The 21,793-nt window shown below is 35.5% G+C and overlaps 2 protein-coding genes and 1 long non-coding RNA gene across 3 annotated transcripts; 1 reads left to right on the top strand and 2 right to left on the bottom strand.

The window, feature by feature from the left end:
• Window positions 1–140: 140 nt before the first annotated feature.
• Window positions 141–13,368, top strand: LOC140979414 (uncharacterized). Its single transcript, XM_073444800.1, has 10 exons — window positions 141–610; window positions 10,066–10,151; window positions 10,646–10,712; window positions 11,182–11,324; window positions 11,476–11,524; window positions 11,611–11,748; window positions 11,885–11,965; window positions 12,416–12,592; window positions 12,804–12,890; window positions 12,974–13,368. Exons 1-10 carry the CDS (start codon window positions 299–301, stop codon window positions 13,034–13,036), a joined length of 1,203 nt encoding a protein of 400 aa, XP_073300901.1. The 5' UTR covers window positions 141–298; the 3' UTR covers window positions 13,037–13,368.
• On the bottom strand, window positions 3,251–5,550 carry LOC140979416 (uncharacterized). Its single transcript, XR_012175737.1, has 2 exons — window positions 4,912–5,550; window positions 3,251–4,848 (listed from the first exon to the last, which is right to left on the bottom strand). It is a non-coding gene; the product is annotated as an uncharacterized lncRNA (long non-coding RNA).
• LOC140979412 (uncharacterized) lies at window positions 13,312–17,613 on the bottom strand. Its single transcript, XM_073444799.1, has 13 exons — window positions 17,413–17,613; window positions 17,262–17,316; window positions 17,116–17,171; window positions 16,632–16,735; window positions 16,435–16,504; window positions 15,508–15,577; window positions 15,109–15,165; window positions 14,933–15,000; window positions 14,756–14,836; window positions 14,546–14,623; window positions 14,266–14,421; window positions 13,854–14,006; window positions 13,312–13,621 (listed from the first exon to the last, which is right to left on the bottom strand). The coding sequence occupies exons 1-13, from the start codon at window positions 17,584–17,586 to the stop codon at window positions 13,538–13,540; spliced, it is 1,206 nt and encodes a 401-aa protein (XP_073300900.1). The 5' UTR covers window positions 17,587–17,613; the 3' UTR covers window positions 13,312–13,537.
• Between the last annotated feature and the right edge of the window lie 4,180 nt (window positions 17,614–21,793).

Genomic DNA, 21,793 nt, shown 5'->3' with positions numbered 1-21,793 from the left:
CCGACCCATACTATACTCATTGTCATACGTAGTTAGACAGTCGTCCACCCGCGAAATAGACGGATTATTCCCACCAAATGGCGATTTCTGTTTGGTTGCGAGCCGGCCAGTAGGCCATTTTGGTGGCCGCCCATAGACTATTGATATACTAAACTTTACCTTTAAGATAGTTTGTCTTGGAGAAACTAAAGTGGAAAATAAATCAGAGGAAGAGGATATGTAATCTGACGAGAAATTTGAAGCCATTTCTTGGTAAAATCCGCCCTATACTATATTACGCTCCAAACTCTGCTTGCTAATGCATGCATTTCTCCATCACAGCCATCGATTCCCACTTGATCTCATTCGCTTCGGTCAGTCATATCTATCCCCAATGACTTCCTCCATGGTTCTCCCTTCGATTTCTGTCAAGAAATGCGCTTTTGGAGCTCCCGAATCCTGCAGAAGCTACAGGCATCTGGGTTTCAAGAATGAGATTCGGAGGATTTCTCGGTTGAATTTGGGAAAATCAAGTGTTTTCATGTGCGTGGCCGTCGGATCTCAGACTGCTGTTGATGATGCGCTCTTCAGAGACTACAAGCCTTCTACTGCTTTCCTCTTTCCTGGTCAGGTATGTAAAGAAGTTGCATTTTATTAGCGGTTAGGAGTAGGGCTGTAATTGTATCGAATCGAGCTGAGCTTTAATAAAATTTTAGTATTCAATCTATTCAAAGTTCGATTCGAAGATCGAACTTTCATTATTTTTTATTCGAATCCAATTCGAGCTTTTTCGAATCCACTCTCCTAGGCGCCACTGCCTCCTCAACAGCCTCACGGGCCACGGCCTAAATATTCCCAATCCTCTTCTTCCAACACTTCACAGAGCCATATCCGATAATTCACAAGCAAATTTCAAACCCAAATCTGAGCCACACCCAAGAAAGGATATATTTGTTTTACCGCCAGTTTTGAATGCCAGCTTGGAGTAACAGTTTCACGTTGTGGGGCCGGTGCAGATCTCGGCTAGAGAACGTCCGTGTTTCGTCTATTCAGTTTCCGGAAGAACATTACGTAGGAGTGCTATTTTCTCGCATCAAGACAACAAAAGTTTTAAACTTTTAGTTTCGATGCTCCAAACTTTCTTTGAGTGTAATATGAATTTAAACATCCGTAAAGAGTGTTTAGAATTATTATCTTTGCGTATTTAACGCTGGACACCAAACCGGTCTAGGATTAACGGAGTTGGTCCTTGAAATGTCTACTAATTTTTTTTCTTTTTTTTAAAGCTGCATTTCGAAAATAAACATTTACAAGCATGCATGCAATAACGGCTGTAAATCACATATTTTTAAAATAAGAGAAATTTGATAATGAAAATTACTGCAGTTAAAAATATTCTTAAAACTCCTATCGAATCATCAACATAAAAAGAGACATAGTTTGAAAATATCCAATAATCACTCCTATCTCATAAACATGATGTGCGGAAGAAATAAGGTCCTCGGGTTAGCGTGCGCACATCCAGCCCTGCTTACTCAGTCTTCGCCACCCCCAATCTCCTGATCAACATAATCACCTGCATCATTCACACCTAGTGAGTCAAAAGACTCAACATACCTGTCACATAGTAGCAAATACATATACATAACAGACAACGGTGAAAAGTACTGTAATAAAGATACGTTTCATGATCTTATAAAATCGTATGCATAATCATGGTTTGTTAAAGCATAAACATTTTCATAACATATATCAACATATCAACATATCCGTATTCGTTTTCTTAATTTGAATTCCGTTCATTACTGTGACTTTCGTATCACCGTATTAGGCTATGGATCCATCTACGTATAACCGCGGTACCCGGCGATGGGGACATCAGCGACAATATTACCATCCACTGAGCCTTGTCCTTACATATCATCGTATTAACGTATTCTTATTAGTCACAACCAACTCCCTTTCTTTAAAAACATGTCATCATATTCATCACTTAATAAAATCATGCATATACGTAAATTTTCCTTAAAATCAAACATGCAACGTATTTTTCATAATTACATAAAAAGTCATAAACATGATAACATAAACGTTTAAAACATACAAAATCGTGTTTAGGGTACTGCCAGGACTAAAAACTCGACCCAAGTACAAAATGACCATTTTGCCCCTGGAAACCCTAATTTACCATTTTGCCCCAGGAAACTTTAATTTACCATTTTGCCCAAGGACTTCAGAATTTCGACCCGAAACCAACCAAACTCCCTAAAACACCTAACAACATAATGATAAGCATCTCTTAGACGTATACTCGAACCCGTTCCAAAACTTATACGATTCGTTTTAAAACTTGGACCGAGGTCCCAGTTTTAACCCGAATCAACCCGAAACTTAACCAAAATTTTCTCAACTTAAACCATGATTTAATACGACAAAACCATGCCCCTAACAACCTATTTCAGACCACTAAGCACCCTCAAAAGCCCCCTGGTCCTTACTGAATTTTCTGCACTATGGACGACCGAACCCTAATGCACCATGGTCCGAAATTTTTGACCCTAGCTCGACTCTAGGCTGGACCAGCCCTGAACTACACCACCCTAGGACCATGACCAGCCCGAGGACTCCTTTCTGGAGCGACCTAACCACGCCCTTAGCCCCCAAACTCGCGGACGTGCGCAACAACCCCAAACTACCATATCTTCGAACCACCCGAGACCAACTCAGCACCATGCCATTCGAACCGCTTATGGGCCACAACCCGCCACTCACAGCCCTCTCCTATCCCTGTCACGGACCCACGAGGGTCGGCTCCAGTTAGGAGTATGAGGATAGAGATATATATATGTGCTTCCTTTTCATTTTGTACAGACATTTTAAAATTGAATGAAAATTTTCCAATCTTTATTTCTTGCTCACTTTCAACATGGTATCAGAGAGCTAGGTTCTCTCTTGATCGATTGATTGTTTTCATCGATTTGTGAATCGATTGAGTTTTTCTTTCCGCTGCTCAATTCCAATTGAGCTTGTATCTTCATCCTTCAGATGCGCCTGGAATCAACTTGATAACGGAGAAGCTAACTGGGACTGAGAACTATGGAGTGTGGAGCCACACGAAGTTGATTGCTCTTTGCGCGAAGAACACACAAGCTTTCATCAAAGGAAGCTGTGAACGACCAGAGGCTGACTCTGATATTCTTCGGATTTGGGAGAGGTGCAATGCTATATTGTTGTCATGGATTATGAACAGCGTGTCCAAGGAAATTTTCGGGGGGATAGTGTACTCAACCGATGCTGCCATGGTTTGGAAGGATTTGTAGGTAAGGTTTGACAAGGTGAATGAATCGAATTTTTTCACTTCATCATGAAATTGGTCACTTGACTCAAGGTAACCACACCATCTCCACTTATTACTCCAAACTACGGCAATTGTGGGATGAATTTGGATCTCTTGTGACCTTGCCTTCGTGTTCTTGTGATTCTGAGAGGAAATATGTTGAACATGACCAGCAGCACAAGCTTCTACAATTTCTGATGGGTTTGAAGGAAAGTTACACTTATGTGAGGAGTCAAATCCTAATGAAGAATCCTCTTCCCTCTGTCAGTCAAGCTTTTTCAATAGATTCACAAGAGGAATCACATCGTTCATTGCTTGCTGCTCCTACAATTCCTTTGGATACCTCTGTGTCTGCATTTTATTCTGCTCAAGGGAAAAATAATTACAAGAAGTGAGACTCTACCACATGTGATTATTGTCACTGGAATGGTCACACTAGGAGTACTTGCTTTAAGCTAATTGGATATCCACCAGGACATAGGCTGTACAAAGGGAAGAACAATGCACCAGATCAGAAATCCAAGGGGTGTAATCCACAAGGTGTGACTAATATGGCCAGTAATGAACCTACTACAGTTGGTAATAATACTGCCAAAACATCGAGTGGCTCTATGTTTACACCAGAGCAATTTGCAAAGATATTACAACTATTTGGCAGAGAGGCCATTCCAGCAATCCCTACCATACCTGAAGTCAACATGGCAAGCATAACAGCTGCTCCCTCACAACATTTAAATTCACGGTGGATCATTGACAGTGGTGCAAATGATCATATGATTGGGAAGCATATGCATTTGCATAATTCGAGATCTCGTGTTAATACCAATGGATCAATAAAATTGTCAAATGGAAGTAGAACAAGTGTGAAGGATCGGTTTTGACACCCTTGAAGGTGCTTCAAACACAATATTCTCCATAAGCTGCAATAGCTTGTGTTCTAAGAATGAATGCACCGATGAATTAAATCGAGTTTGATTTTCAAACCAAGCGGAAGACACTCGAAATAATCATTCGTTAAGAAAACTGAACAGTTTAAAGCTTTTAGCTTGTGTAAACTGAATAACTGAAACAAGGGAGATCAGTTCGGGCTTGTATCAATTCAGTTATGGGAAGAACTGAACTGATACCGGCTGAACTGATCAAATCAGTTTTAAAACAATAGCTAAACAGTTAAAAGACATAAGATATGTTTATGGATGTTCGGAGATTTCAACTGCTCCTATGTCACCCCTTCTACCACCTCGGGTAGGATCTACGAGAAGACTTTGACTTATACAACACCTTCTACAAACTTGCTCCAGAAGAGCAGCACCCAAATAGAACTCCTAGCACTCAAGATTGCAGGCAGCACCTAACAATCCGCATAATGTTTAACGTCTCTTATGCCAAGACTACAAACACAATGTTTAATGTCTTTGTGTGAAGACTCGCTCAGCTAAACAATAAGCTCAACTCTCTGCATATGTGAGTGATTGTGTGTGAATGTGTGAGAACTGATCTAATCAATACAACACGAAGGTGTTCTCACACAACTGGGCTAACTGCTTCTAGTAAGCTGATATGAAATGAGCGTGCCCTCTGTTTTCTTCACACACTAGTATTTTGTTGTAGTTCTTCTCATTTCTTCAATGGTCTTGATCTGGTATTTATAGTCGCTTAGCTGACCGTACATGAAGACACAATGATAATGTCCGTTGTATTTGCATGTGCTTCCTTATGATATGTCTCTTCATTCTGACGACTGTTTTGGAAGCTTTCCTCTTTTAGCTCTGCTGCAATGTCAATTATTGTACCTTCGTCCGTAAAGTAGCTTGTATCTTGTACCTTGTATATTCATACTTAGCTGGATTCTATTTGATAGTCTTGTCGTGATATGCGAATTGATCAGTTACTAGTGATCTCCTGAACTGGTCTGGTGAACTCAGTTTGGAACTCAATAGCTTCAGTTTTGGCTCGGGAACTGATCAGTTCGGGACCTAATCATTTTCAGCTTTTCTGCGCACTAGATAAACTTGTTAGAAACAAAATAACAAGTTTTGTTAACATTAAAATCAAGATTGCGAACATAAAATATTCCAACAAAGTGTAACAGCTTTAGGCTCAGTTAGTGTTACTGATAAACTTGCTTTGCACGATGTTCTTCATATTCCTATCTTTGATTCAAACTTACTTTCGATCTCCAAATTTACTATAGAACACCACTGTACAATCACATTTTCCCCTCATTTTTGCCTTTTTCAGGACCAATCGAGTGGGAGGATAATGGGGATTGGTAAGGATTGAAATGGTTTGTATCATCTCGAGTCTCTCAATTTTCGTTCAAATGGTACTGTTTGTTCTTCTTCCTTTAGCAATTGTAACACCACTTCTTGTAATACTTTGTCTTCTGCTGCAAATGAAACTGATTGTAATGTTTGGCACAAAAGGCTTGGACATATTTCTTCTTCATGAATGCAAATGTTACTTTTTTTCTCAAAAAACTTTGAGTTGTCTCATTGCCATATCTGTCCACAATCTAAGCATACTAGGTTGCCATTCCCTTCTGAGAGTGTTTCAACTTCTACTATCCTTTTTCAACTATGTAGCACGGATACCTTAAAAAAATTTTTTTTGAAGTATCGGATACCGATACGACACGGATACGGATACGGATACGACACGCGGATACGCGTGTCGGATACTTCAACATCCGTGTCGTTGACTTTGTTTAGGGTTGACCAGTCGGATACGTTTTGGACACGGCGAGGACCCGCCATGGATACGGCGTGGATACGTTTTTCGGATACGTTTGGGCAAAATTGCAAATATTTAAAAGTTTTAGGGGTTAATTAAAAAAATTAAAATTTCTAAGGACTAAAAGAAAAATAATTTAAAATAAATTAGGCTGGACTTTTAAATCCCTAAATACATTTGTCAGTCACTTTCATTCTATTTCTGCTCAAAATATTACATCTATCTCTATAATTTTTACATCTATCTCTATACATTTGTCCGTCTCTTTCATTCTATTTATGCTCAAAATATTACATCTATCTCTATAATATTACATCTATCTCTATAATTTTTACATCTATCTTTATACATTTGTCCGTCTCTTTCATTCTATTTCTGCTCAAAATATTACATCCATCCCTAAATAATATTTTGTACTTAAGATATTATGAATAATGAAATATTACATCTATCTCTATAATTTTTACTTTTCAATACTAAATTTATATAAATATAAATATATATAATATTTATATATATTTTAATGATTGTCGTATCCTAGCCGTATCGTGTCTTATATTTTCAAAATTTGACGTGTCGCCGTATCCGTATCGTATTCGATACGATACTCGTACTCGTATCCATGCAACATAGCTTTTCAATTACTTCTCATGGACATTTGGGGTCCATTCCATGCTCCTACACCACGGTGAGAAGTAATTTCTCACTATCGTCAATGATTGCACTCGCATGACTTGGGTGTATCTCATGCAGTCCAAACTTGATGTTCTGCCAATGGTCAAGAACTTTGTGATCCTTGTTAAAAATCAATTTTCAGTCCACATTAAAATCATTCGCACTGACAATGTGCTTGATTTTTTCAAATCAGAATGTACAGTGTTCTTCTCAACCTTACGAATTCTTCATCAAAGTTGTTGTGCTTATACTCCACAACAAAATGGGGTTGTGGAACGTAAGCATCTTCATATCTTGAATGTAGCCAGGTCCCTTGTGTTTCAAGCTCAGTTCCCAAAATGTATATTGGGGCGATTGAGTTCTCACAGCAAGCTACTTAATCAACCGAACTCCTACTCCTCTATTATCAAATAAAACTTCTTTTGCAATGCTTTTTGGCAAACCTCCTTCTTACAATCACCTTCTCGTCATAGGCTGTTTTTGTTATGCTTCATTGTTGCCCAAGGTTGATCAATTCTCCCCTCAGGCTACTGCTTGTGTCCTACTTGGTTATTCTCCTTCTCAAAAGGATATCATCTTCTCGATCTCACCCACAAGCGCAGATTTGTCTTCCGAGATGTTCTTCCCTTTTTCCCATACCCCTTACCAATCTTCTGTATTTCTCCCTCCACCTTCTCATGATATTTTTGATCCTCTACCAGCAAATATTCCATCCACAGGTTCATCTCCTCTAATTCCTGTGATCCCTCTGACTCAAATCCCCAGAAGGTCTCTTCGTAATCACTTGCCTCCCTATTGGTCTCGAGATTATATTTCTCCAACCATTTCTTTTCCCTTGGCCTCTACTTCTCATCCTTCATTAAATTTTATAACCTATTTCCATATGTCGACCCCCTACGAGGCCTTCTTAACCTTTATTTCAGCCATCAAGGAGCCTACAACTTACCAAGAGGCAGTAACTGATTCTAGTTGGAAATTAGCTATGGATCAAGAATTTGAGGCTTTAGAGGCCAACAAAACTTGGCAAATGGTTGACTTACCAGCTGGAAAGAAGGCTACAGGTAATAAGTGTGTTTACAAAGTGAAATACTGTGCTGATGGCAGTCTAGATCGATTCAAGGCTAGGATAGTTGCTAAAGGTTATACACAGGCAGAAGATCTCGAGTATCATGACACATTTTCTTCTGTTGCTAAGATTGCTACCATGGTCAGCCTTCTAGGTGTTGCAGCTCTCAGAAATTGGCCTTCTTTCAAGTGGATGTCACTAATGCATTTTTGCAGGGGGAGTTGGATGAGGAAATTTATATGGTTCTTCCACAAGGATTTGGTATTCAGGGGGAGTCTAAGGCATGTCGATTACTCAAATCCTTGTATGGGCTAAAGCAAGCTTCACGCCAATGGAACAAAAAATTTGCTCACGTGATGATGCTAGGTGGTTTCGAGCAATCTAAGCATGACCACTCCCTGTTTGTAAAAAGGGATGGGACATAAATCACATTGTTACTGGTTTATGTGGATGATATAGTAATCACAGGGAATCACACGGACTCCATAATAGCGTTGAAAGATCATTTACATTATGTTATACGAGTTAAAGACTTGGGAACTTTGAAATTCTTTCTTGGCATTGAAGTGGTTCGATCCAAGTTAGGAATTTATCTAAACCAAAGGAAATAAGCATTGGAGTTGTTGTTAGAGGCAGGTGTATCAGGAGCAAGGCCGTGTGACACTCCAATGGAACGAAACATGAGACTAACTTCTAAAGAATATGATGTGAGTCTGGGAGAAGAAACTATAAATGATGCCCTGCTTCCAGATGCTGGAGTGTATAGAAGATTAATTGGTAACAAAACCAGATTTTTGCTATGCTGTGCAGAATCTGAGCCAGTTTATGCATGCACCAAAACTGTCCCACATGGAAGCTGATTTTGAGATATTTGAAAGCTACACCAGGGATGGGAATTTTACTGTCTTCTAAAGGTGCATTCAGTTCGGAAGCTTTTTGTGATTCAGATTGGAGAACTTGTCCCATGTCCCGAAGATCTATCACAGGGTGTTGTGTAAAGCTTGGTGAATCTCTGATTTCATGGAGAACAAAGAAGCAAAGCACAGTGTCACGATCATCTGCGGAGGCGGAGTATAGAGCAATGGCCACCACAGTATGTGAGATAGTTTGGATTGTTGGAATCTTAAATGAAATGGGAATAGAGCTACTGGAGCCAGTAACATTTTGCTGTGATAATAGAGCTGCACTTCACATAACCACAAATCCAATCTATCACGAGAGTACCAAGCATATAGAGATAGATTGTCACTTGATAAGAGAAAAAAATTCAACAAAAACTGGTGAAAACTTCGCACTCACACAGGAGAGCAGCATGCGGACGTATTCACAAAAGCTTTGGGGAAGAGCCAACATGGATATTTATTGACAAGCTTGGTGCGATAAATCTATACCAAGCTTGAGGGGAGTGTAAAGAAGTCGCATTTTATTTTGTAAGCGGTTTTTTTAGTTTGTAGCGAATAGGAGGATAGAGATGTATATATGTGCTTCCTTTTCATTTTGTACAGACATTGCGGAATTGAATGAAAATTTTTCCAGTCTTTATTTCTTGCTCACTTTCAACAAGGTATATTTTGATTACATTTTTTAACAATTTATATTTTTGGAGGATCGAGGTTACCTATGGCATTGCACATTATTGCGTTTTGCTTTGTTAATTTTTATTTTGAGCCTCGAAAACTTTATATTGCTAATTGAATTGTATTATTACATATTTTGGTACGATTGATGTTTGATCATGTGCTGATCACGGATTAATGTGGAAGATTTATATATTTTTTCAATGATTCTGATTGAATTGCCACTTTTATAGTGGATAAGGCAGAACAATATATCATTTTTGTTTTCCGTATCTTATATTTCCCAAGTTTGGATTTTGTTTCCTTGTAGAATGATAGGATAATAATGTTTAGCTTAGAAATCTCTTTTTTTAGTCTGTGTTGTGGATAACATGTTTTTATCCAAGTCGACATAGGAAATGAAGTCCAGCTTAGTTGCTGACAATAAGGAAATTGGCGCACTTTTATGATTTTTGATCATTTACTCGTAATTTATGAAAGAATTTGATTCAAATGGCGAAAAAGATTCAAAATGTTTCATCTCTTAGAAGAGTGAAGTTTACGATTGTTAGGTTTTTAAATTTGGAAATTTGTGAGTATGAGTATTATTTTCTTGAATATTGAACTCAGAGTCGACACCTAGTAAGATATAATAATTGATCGCATTGCCTGTAAGACTGTATGACATGATTAATTGTATCTATATTTCATCTGTGAAGGGTGCACAAGCAGTTGGAATGGGTGTGGAGGCTCAAAAAGTGCGTGCTGCTGCTGAACTGTACGAAAGAGCAAATGATATTTTGGGGTATATCAAACTTCTTGTTATGAACTCTTTTTAAAATTCAAATCCTGATGCTTTAAGAAAATTTTGAAATGTGGAGTATAAGAGCTCATAACTTCTGATAGTCCTGCATATCTTTAGGAAATCAAAGAATAAGACAGCTGTTTAATCTTTCATTGTTTAACATCTTGAGCTCAATCTATTCTCTTTCCAACAAATCTGCAGTCATCATGAATTTCCATTTGTAGGAGATGTATAGGTGGTAATAATAGTGTGCCTTAAGACACAGCATTGATAGAACTCCCTTAATCAGCTCGTGGAATAAATCTACACTCCCAGGCTGTTTGACTGTGGATTAATCCTTTCATTTATTTACATATAGGCTATAGCATTTCTTTTTAAAGCAAATATATATATTTTTTTGATACATTTTAAAGCAAAATTCAATTTAATTGTAGTGAGTTGTTTTATATGTAGTTTTAATATGCATTTGTAATTAACTGTTATATCATGTCAAGGTTCGACATTTTGGATATTTGCGTCAATGGACCAAAGGAAAAGCTTGACAGCACTGTTCTAAGCCAGGTATGCCTCCATTATAGGAATTGTCATGCTTTTCGTAAAACCCTATCATGCATTTTTAAAAAGTGCAACAAACAATAGAAAAGCTCTGTTAGTATGAATTAACTGTGGAAATACACTCCATAGTTTCCTACATATAAAATTCTAAATTTTAATCCAATCAAGTTGAGTTACTTATTGATCAGAAAATTACTGGAAAATGATGTCGTGAAACATTTGGTTTTAGTTATCAAAATAAAATGGCATTTAATTACACTTTTTGAAGAAATATTCTTATGCAGTATGATTTTTTCAAATTTAGTTGCATGATATAGTCCTATCTGATGTGATTCTTGAACCCCCTTCATTTAAACACAAACACCAGTGCACTCTTGGATGATCATAGACATTATACCTGTCAACCTGCGGACATAATTCTGGTTATATAAAAGTTAAGTTATAACTGACTCTTTTTTTTTATCCATTTGCTCAGCCAGCTATTTATGTCACAAGTTTAGCTGCAGTTGAGGTGCTCCGAGCTCGTGATGGTGGGCAGGAAATAATTGATTCTGTGGATGTGACATGCGGATTGAGTTTGGGAGAATACACTGCTCTTGCATTTGCTGGAGCTTTCAGGTGAAATTTCTGAGGGAATGTTATGTTAAAGCTCGAATTTGTGATGATTGCATTGTGGATACAGCCTTGGATTGGTTTTCATATACTTTATGGCAACATCGCAATAACTTATGATGAAGTTTGTTTCTGATGGTTTGTTTTCATGCTGCAGCTTTGAGGATGGGCTGAAACTGGTTAAATTAAGGGGTGAAGCCATGCAGGTACTTCTAAAACTATCCCATTCATCTATATGTGAACAAATGTATTAAAGAACTCTCTGAAATGCCACTTCTTTTGCCATCTTCAGGATGCTTCTGATGCTGTTAAAAGTTCAATGGTTAGTATTGTCGGTCTAGACTCTGCAAAGGTGCAAGAGCTTTGTGATGCTGCCAATGAGGAAGTAGATGAAGCAAACAAAGTTCAAATCGCAAATTTCTTGTGTACTGTAAGTTCGTATCCACTTTTGGATCTCTCATCAGACTGCATATATTTGGCTATGCAATAATTTTAGACTGATACTTTTCTTAATTTGATCCTGTGGAATGTATTACATGATTATTTAAGATGCATTGTCCTCATAGGGAAATTATGCTGTATCTGGAGGACTTAAAGGAATTGAAGCTGTGGAAGCAAAAGCAAAATCATTCAAGGCTAGAATGGCGGTAAATTCTTTCTTAATTACCTCTTGACATATTTTTCTTTAGATAATTTTAGTCTCGGGTACCGTTTGGTTCATGGTATGAGATATATAGTATGAGGATAAGTAATATTTTGTAATAATAAAATAAATAGAAAATGATAGTTAATATAGTGTTTGATTTAATTGATTAAATTTGAGATAATATGATATTACCATTTTGTCCTTGTTGAAAATATTAATAATATTATTTATTAAGGGTAATATCGTAATTTTATATTATTGATTTGATTGATGTGAGATAAATTATTACGAATTTGATTGATGTGAAATAAATAATTAATAATTTGATTGATCGAGATAAATAATACTTGTACAAAACAAGTGATATGATAGGACTATTTATATTAGTACTTAGAAGTACTTGAACCAAACGGTACCTTAATGTCTGACCACGTAAGTTTTCCTTTAACAGGTCCGATTAGCTGTAGCTGGTGCTTTCCACACTGGATTTATGAAACCAGCTGTATCAAGACTAGAAGCTGCTTTGGCATCTACAGAAATTCGCATTCCCAGAATACCAGTTATATCTAACGTTGATGCAGAACCACATGCAGATCCTGAAACAATAAAGAAAATACTCGCTCGTCAGGTAAACTGGCAACTTCAGAGATGGACCCAGCCCTACTCAGTAAAAACAATTTTGTTTATTTTATTGATGAGTAGTGCAGTTTGTCCCTCGCCTCCCCACTCCTCACTGGTGCAAAAAATCTCAAATTGGTTTTTGCACCTATGGATATTGTTCTGTTGAGCCTAAGAGCTGGATTCTATCGGAATCATTCCTTTTTATTCTGCAACTTCAGGTGACTTCTCCTGTTCAATGGGAGACGACAATGAAGACTCTATTAAGCAGTGGATTGGCAAAGAGCTATGAATTAGGACCTGGAAAGGTACGAGTCATTACCATGAAGAATTTTGCTTAGTGCTAAAAAGCTCTTGGTTTCTTCTGAGACATTTGTTGATAAATGATCAGGTTATAGCTGGTATCGTAAAAAGGATGGATAAAGGTGCTTCCATTGAGAATATCAATGCCTAATCGTGTACTGATGATTGATGTTATATATTTTGGGCGTCTACTAACAATTTCTTGGCTGAAATGTTTTGGTCGAGCCTCGTTTCTGCTTCTTTTTGCGTGTACAAGGTTGCTTCAATGTTGTTGTTTTAAGTTAATTTTGAGCCTGAGTTTTGTCAAGCCACAAAAAGGATTAGTTTGTAGTGACTTTGCTGCGGTCTTGGTTATCAGTGGATGAGCACTTGTTTGAGACCATCGTTTTACTTTGATTGAACTATCAAGTTCACTGACAGTCGATGTATGGGAGAAATCTATATCCTATTGCAGAAATTTCGATGAAGCAAGAAATTTTACAATTCATCGTAAAAGGTTACAAATTGTAGTTATTTTCATTATTTGTGAAAATCTGTCTTTATCAATATGGTAAAAATGATAATATGACCAAAAGAAAAAAATTGCTACATTCGATCAGCAAGAACCACATCATGGCACTTGATTGAATGGTGAATCATTCTGGAAATAATATCATGTACGCGCTCGTGTGCTAACGATTCCAGCAATGATATTTCCTACTTCTTCGCTGCAATCTTCCTGCACATGATGCCCTGCCTGAAAAAACATAAGCAATGCAGCCTGGCTTTAATACGTGCATATTAAAAAATATTCCAATGCTATAAATTCCTTGAAAATATATTGAATATGTTTCCAGATTTCAGTTAAAACTATTCTTTATGAGATAATTTGCATGACTTAGTACTCAGCAGCAATGGATAATGAGTTTGTATGATGATAGTTATTTCTTTTTTGAAAGTAAATGAGTTGTTAGATAAGCTAAGATCACCGTAGGAAGTGTGATCAATCGATGTTTAGATTCATTGCAGAAATCTTCCACACCGTCATAACTTAACCAGCGGTCTCTTTGACCCCAGCAAATAGTAGTCTCAACTTTCCAATTTGTTCCCATGAGTATTTTTCTCATCTCTTCCACACAGCCCTGCCGAATAAATGAAAATAACGAATTTCAGAAACTTACAGTAAGAGGTTTAGGATAGGAAATGATATTCGAGCTAAAAGGATACATGGTTTTGTAACTCAACATGTACAATTTATCATACATCTGCATTTCTTGTGAATTTACTTTAACCAACTATGAAAAACTACTATTCATTTAAAACTATTAGTAGGCACTTAAAACAGATAATGTTCAGATGTGATGCAACTATTAATTCCTCATCTTTAACAGAAAGTAGCACCTTTAGTTCCTTTTTCATCGATCTACTAATTGCATTAAGAGCAAAACCGGCAGAACCGGAAGTGAGGTACGGTCTTCTGTAAACCATTGCGACTTCTTCCTTGATCTTGTAAGGTCCACAGCTAGTCAGGGCTTTATCACTGGCTCTTAAAGGATCCTGATGTAGGTAAAATTCAAATCAATGGGGAGAAAACCAAAAAGTTAAGTGCTTAGAAATGATGTGAAGTAACGAAAGATAGTTGAGATCTACAAATTTGGTAGTGTAAAAGATACATTTCCACCTGAGAAAAAATTTCCCCCAACAAAAAGTTGCTGAATATAGCCAACGTCGATGGAAGTTCGGCATGTTTTGCTGTCAGCTGTAGCAACAAGATTTAAACAAAATTTAGGCACATTTAATGCTCAACAGAAAGGTAAATGTGGATCTGAGATAAAATATCAAAATGAGTGTGGAAAAAATATATGCATAATTGTGAAGTTCGCGAGCATACCGGAGGATTCAGGAGAATGACATTATCTAACTTTTCTTGATGATTGCTTGCATATCTGACCACAACCGGAGAGAAATATCCCTTTAGAGAATATCATAAACCGAAATTATTTTTCACCATCTCATGCCACGAGGCAGGAAAACTTTGATTTATTGAAAATAATTAAAACGTATGTACCTGGACAACAAGGGTAACCTTATCTTTCGAGAATTCATCGATAACAGACTCTAACGATGCCACATATTCTGAAAATCAGATGACAATTTCGGGCATTGAAAATATTCTTCTTTTTCCACAAAATTGGCATAACAACATCATATACTATTATGCAGGTTAAGTACTTTCGATCATACCATCCAAAGTGTAGTCAAAGCCATATTTTGGTTGAGGTTTATCTGAAAATCCAAACCCTTAGGAAACAGAACTTCACAATGTTAGTTTAAACCACCAAATGACAGAGAATGCAACATAGGGATTATGAGTACATCAAACCACGAACAAGATGTCATTATAGAATTAGAAGAAAAATTCAAACCCAGTCAAAAGTCCTAATCTTTAATCATGAATACCAGCAATTTACTCAGGCACAGAAAATTTTTCTCCGCATAACTTTATTTCCATGAAAGGTTTATATGTTTCATTTATGGATCAATGGAACAAAAAAGAACTTTAAATATATAACGAGATCCTTCGGTCTGACCACAACCGTGAGGTAACTATAAGAGTAATCAACGATAGTGGATAAATCTTACCTAGCCAATCAAAAGCAATAGCACGGTTAGTCTTTGAGAGTATAGGTAGAACATTGCGATAGGAATATGCCTAATAAAGAAAATGGAACAGCATTATTGCTCTATTCTCGTTACAGCAATTCATAATGAAAAATATTTCCCTACTGCTCATGTTAGATAGTGGACAGTAGTTAATTATCTGATAAACCATTGAAATTTATACTGGAAAAAAATGCAAGAAATTTTTTCGATAATTAACATCTTTCAAAGTGATACATGTGTCTTGAATTGTTATTTAGTCCTTGGACTAATCACGAACTCACATCGAGCACGGAAGTACGCTATTCATATTTTACTACTTTTCATTAACCTTGACTGGACTGGCGAACAATCTAACCATTTAGCATATTGGTCCTTTCCTTCATATTTCATCATATTCAGCACCTAACTCAAGGTCATTGCGAAGTACCAATCAAACTTGTCTATATGTTTAGCAAGTCTCATTTGGATCTGAATGAAATCAATAGCCCTGTTTTTCAGCGTAAAAAAAGCCAAATTTAGCAAGTCCCATTTGGATATTAAGACAGCACTCGCTTAAGTTTCTTTGCATATGACGTACTTAGCTTGTAAGTTACTGATGAGGTAGATTACAAGTCAATGTAGGGTGCTTGAAAAAATATCAAGGGAATGAACTTGAAATCTTCAAAATAGTATTATTTCAGTAGCTTATAAATTATTTTGGAGAAGAATCAAAGACCCACCCAGCATCATTCAAAAGATCAAACAGAGTCCCGTATTTTGACAGAGTCGATGATTTATCCTAAGCTTTATTATCTTACAGCACAGCCATACTTCCCTAAAACTCCAAGAAATATTCACATTTTTCGAAATATACTTTTAAAACCATAAAAGAATAGTTGTTGCTACTGAAAGATCTTACATTCTGACCTGTGATGGGAAACCGTGTATTAAAACAATTGGAGGATTGCTAGGGCTTCCGCTTTCAACATAAAACCATCTATTAACCAAAATGAGTATGTTTCAATTGGTAATCCCTGCAAATAATGCATCCTCAATATCTGAAATCACAACTGGTAACTCTGTCGCCACCTTCAAAATCTGTAACAATCCTTTACACCAATTACCTGAACAAATCAGATGAGGTCTGTGAAGAACTAGCCAAAGCAAGTCCGAAAATCGGTTCTTTGGCTTTCTCCCCACTGCCACCAGCAACTGAATGCGCTTTTACCTTCACGAATGAAAAATCGCAATTACCGAAAGAGTATAAGCTCAAATCATCAAAATACTCGGATTTCAAATATAAGAAAAGATAGTTTTAGTACTTTTTGATCCAGGATTTCTGGTGAAGGAACCAAAAAAAAAAAAAGGAATCATTTTAAAGAAATATTGACCTCATTTCACTTCAAGCAAAACAATCTTGGACCGATCAAAAAAGGCAAAACAATCTTGGCTCACAAGAGACTTACAATCAGATGTTAAAACTTAAATAACACAGAACGTAGCATTCCTTCATATACACTTACAATCAGATGTTAAAACTTAAATAACACAGAACGTAGCATTCCTTCATATACATTGAAGGAACAAAGAGAAGATCAAGAAACGTACAATCTTCCCTTGCTCAAACCATTGGTCAGCAGGACTTGGTTCATCTGAATATTTACCTGTCCCAAACAAAGTAAACTTCATTTTACAGATTAACCCATAAATAATTGTCAAAACAAAGAAAATCTCCATGGATAAGAACTGGTAACCTCCACTAAAGGAAAACCCATCTCCCACTGAAGCTGGAGCATCCAACAAATAACCCTACAACCAGTAAATTTCAGCAATGCGAAAAATATAAACCACCAACATATTTAGATGAAATTTGGCGATTGTCTTAACATAAGGTGTACCAAATACCTCATCGGGATCACTCCCAGACTGGCAGCTTATGAGAAGCTGTTTCTTCTTTGGGAGGATTCGTGGAGTTGATTTGGTGAAGCTGCACTTTTTGAGGGTCGGAAGTGAAGCATAGGAGAAGCAGATGGCCATGGAAACGGTTGGAACTTTCGTTGGTGGTGGTTGAATATCCATACCTATCTATATATAAATGTAACCAACAAATACATTATATTATTTTTTATTTGCGTTTTTTATAAAAAAAATTTATTTTATTGGCAATGAATTTTTGTAGTCGGAAAACCTAGCACTTAAATAATAATTAATACACCGATATACGTGTTGCCTACTTGTACTATAATTTATTTAGTTTATATTTAAATGAATATCAAAATATAATTATAAGAAATAATCAGGGACTATATTGCAATTTTCATATATGAATTTAAAAAATAAATATGAAAAAGAACGGAAAAACAAAAAAACTAAGTAGGAATTGAACCAACAACTTAATGTTTAGAAAGCAAAAATTCTATCCACTGAGCTACATGTGACTTATATTAAAATTTAAACATTTTAGTAATATATATAGTTAATTTTTTTACTGGAAAACTCGTATCACTTTTATTAAGGATAATCATTCATGGATACAATATTAACCAACCAAGAAGAAAAATCTCCATTTACCCAACAGAAAGGTGTAGGAGAAGGAAAAACAAATTGTGCTAAAGTGTGTGCAACAATATTAGCCGAGTGTCGCATGTGCTTGAGGTTAAAAACTCTTTGTTCCACGACCATATTTTTTATCTCCTGAGCACAAGAGCCAATATAACCAAAATCTAGCGATGGTTCCATGACTGTTTGTACGACCATCTGAGAGTCAGAGAAAACTTGGACGTTGGAGAAGCCCCTTTCCCTCAACTTATCTAAATCCATCTTTAAAGCTATAAGTTCCGCATGTACCACAAATAGTGGTTTCTCAATTCGACGCCCAAAAGCAAGTATTAAGTTCCCGTCGGAGTTCCGAAGTACTCGTGCAACACCAAAAGCATTCTGTTGATCCCTGAAGGCGGCATCCACATAGAGTCGGAGTTGTCCCACTGGGGGTGGGTGCCAGACCCTTGGTGAGCTACATACAGGTCCGAGATTGCCAATATGAACATCACGCTGTGCAGCCCAGAATTCTTTAATGTACCTATCATCCCATTGCTGCAATAAAGATTTACTTGTACCCTCTGTGCAATATGTATTCCGAAGACGATCTTGCTACACACCCCAGGTCCTGCAAGCAAACCTTTCAAATTCAAATTTACTTAATTGCTCCATCATCCAAAAACAGATGTCAAATGTAGTGCGCCCTCGAACCTGTTTCAGTAATTTTTTAAAAACCTGGCCCTTCCAAAATCCCCGGATTTCTTGACAGAAAAATAGTGCATGATCCGTAGTGTCCCTATAAAACCCGCGTAGTGGGCATACCCCTGCGACCGATACATGATGTGTTAAAAAATTCATCTCGGTTGGGATAATATATAATTATATTATTAAAATAGAACATGATACCAAAAATTAGTTACTCTATATGTGTCAAACTTATTAATATAGTATAAATAATTATTTTATTATTATGGATAACCCAAAACCTTTCCCCGAATAAAAAAAAACAATAGCAACAATAATATACCAATACTTATTCCCAAATACTCTTTTTCATAATATTCCTCTTTTTATGAAAATAAAAAAACTTGAATATCAAATTTTGTTGGGTGAATCCATTGTTTTTTCGGGAGAGCAATCGGAACGTGTTGTATGTACTGTTGTATGCTTTTTAGATATTTGAGCAGTATCATTACCACTAGCTGTAATTTGTTATAAAGTGACAAACGTTCGATGTTATAATTATTATCATAGTCAATATCATATTTTATAATTCGTATAAATTGCAAGAAGTACAATTATTGAGAGATGAATTGTTGATATACAATAGTTACCCAGTTGGCCCAGCTGGGGAAGAAATTCGAAGCGTGACGTTTTGATCGCTGTATAATTTAAAATATTCGAGTTACATCATTACTATCAACTATAACTTTTGGTAAAACGACAAGTGTTCAGTCTTACACATTTTATTGAAAAACAATTATTCCTCATAATTACACGTTATACAAAAACTTAGTGTACTTAACATTACACTTTACATAAAAACCACACGTAAAAGACAACCATAAAACTAATATGTAAATTACACTAAAAAAATCACATAAAAAAGTATAAAAATATAATACTTTATACAACATATATGTATTTTTAAAAAATGGTTCTAAAAAATGGATGGATTTTCATATTAGGATGGGATAGGGTTTTTCTGGTTCTCATTTTTCTCACCTCGGAGAAAGGAATTTTTGTTTCCTCCATTTTAGTTTTAAAATCACTACTCATTCATAATTACTTTCATTTAGTTTAAAAAAAATGATATGCATGGAAAACAAATTAATAATACTTGTATTAAAACGTTCTAAAATTTTTCTTAAAATTACATGGTTTTTTTTTTTAAATAAAGAGACCGAAAATTTAATCTCAAAAGAATATAAAAATTGAATAATAAATTTTAGCAACATAACTTTTGAAATTTTCATCTCCGCTATCATAAATAAAATACATCATCATTTAAAATAAAATAATAATAATATTATTCTTCAACCTGACCTCGAGTTTAACCAACAAAATCTAATAATATTTCTGCATAAAAATTTATAATCTCAACCCAAAAAATCAATAAAAATCTAGTACGCAAAAATTAACTCATCGTGAAAATCCATAAACTCAATTATTTTCTGAAGAATTAAAAGGCTCGGATAAGTGCTCTAGACTACGAACACTCATCCTAGCTAGACATAACCATATCAGTCATTATCACCTGCATCGATGAAATTTAGTGAGCCTAAAAGCCCAAAAAATAGTTCCAGAGATACCAAATAATACATAATAAAACAAGACATGTATTAAACATTTTACTCAAAACTTTAACATATAAAAACATTTTCGACACTTCACTTTTTTTTAAAAAAAAATAAAACTAACTCAAAAAATTTTAAAAAATATATAAAAGTCGAACAATCAACTTTTTCTCATATCTTCCTCAACCTCAAATACTCAAAATATTTTATGAAGTGTTTCTAAAAAATTTTATGCAGTCATTCGTAATAGTCGCTTAATCAACATACAAAGATCTAGGTTTGGCAAGTGTAATGTCTGAAATAAATATCACAATTTGTTGATTTAGTAATGTGATATTACTAAATAATTAATGATTTTTTTGTAAAGAATGAAATATGACATATCTTGGTCATATGAAGTCCAAATGATTTGATATTTGGATATAATGTAGAAAACTCAAAGATATAGAAGTTTCATATTTTGAGTTTTGGCAAATTTGATCGTTTGACTGGTCCGAAAGGATATACCGGTATTAAAATGTTAAATATTATATATTATATTATACTATTTTATTTTATTTTATTAATATAATATAATATAATATAATAAAAAAATAAAAAAAATTAATTAAAAAAATGGATTGAGTCGGTGGAATTCAAATATGAATTCCACCGAACACAGCAGAAGGAATAGTAACAGACGAGAAGTGAGAGAAAAGAGTTGATACGATTTTGGATTTTCTTTTCGATTTTGCGACTTACCGGTTTATCCAATTGACGAACCGACTTCAGTTCTAGGATCGTTGACACGAGGTCTTCGATTTGAGGTATAAATTTTATATTTTTGGTGGTATTTGAAATTCATCGATTTCTGGAATAAATCCGATAAATTGTTAAATTATACAGAAATTGAAGATTGTTGAATAGTGTATGATTTTAACGAAGTAGAGAAGATTATAGTGATATTGTTTTGAATTATTCCTAATTTATTATAATTAGAGATTTTAATTGTTGAATTGAGATTGGAGAGCTGTTTATTAGTTGTTATTAATTCTGATTGTATATTCGGAGTCTACGAAATATAGGCTACACGTTGATATAAAATTTTCACAATTTGACGGATGCTGTAAAATAACCTATTATTTGATGTTAAATTAATTAGTGTGTATTTGATGGTAGTATTGTGAATTAAATACACTAGAATATTAAATTGATGAACGATAAGAATTTATAATCGAGTTTTATATGTTGTTGAATTAATTATTGTTGGGCTATTTGATGTTGTATATTGAGGATGTTATAATTGTATTGATACAGTGATAATGATCTGATAATTGTTGTTGAATTATTTAGATACAACACAAGCCTCTGGATCAAAGAAATAGCCAGATTATATATATACTCGATTATCAGGTACGTGTTTACGAGCATATGTTGTTATTGTTTAGTATTGATTAATACTATTGCGTTGA

This window comes from Primulina huaijiensis, chromosome 6 (genome assembly GCF_012295235.1).
Source record: "Primulina huaijiensis isolate GDHJ02 chromosome 6, ASM1229523v2, whole genome shotgun sequence".
Classification (NCBI taxonomy): domain Eukaryota; kingdom Viridiplantae; phylum Streptophyta; class Magnoliopsida; order Lamiales; family Gesneriaceae; genus Primulina; species Primulina huaijiensis.
The sequence above is the reverse complement of the archived record's forward strand: the minus strand, read 5'-3'. Positions and strand labels throughout refer to the sequence as shown.

Coding starts and splice junctions, on each gene's coding strand:
- LOC140979414 (XM_073444800.1), top strand. CDS start 299: ATGCATGCATTTCTCCATCACAGCCATCGATTCCCACTTGATCTCATT. Junction 611..10,065: donor CTTTCCTCTTTCCTGGTCAG/GTATGTAAAGAA, acceptor TCATCTGTGAAG/GGTGCACAAGCAGTTGGAAT. Junction 12,891..12,973: donor ATGAATTAGGACCTGGAAAG/GTACGAGTCATT, acceptor ATAAATGATCAG/GTTATAGCTGGTATCGTAAA.
- LOC140979412 (XM_073444799.1), bottom strand. CDS start 17,586: ATGGATATTCAACCACCACCAACGAAAGTTCCAACCGTTTCCATGGCC. Junction 15,001..15,108: donor CTTTGACTACACTTTGGATG/GTATGATCGAAA, acceptor TCTGATTTTCAG/AATATGTGGCATCGTTAGAG. Junction 14,422..14,545: donor TGGGGGAAATTTTTTCTCAG/GTGGAAATGTAT, acceptor TACCTACATCAG/GATCCTTTAAGAGCCAGTGA.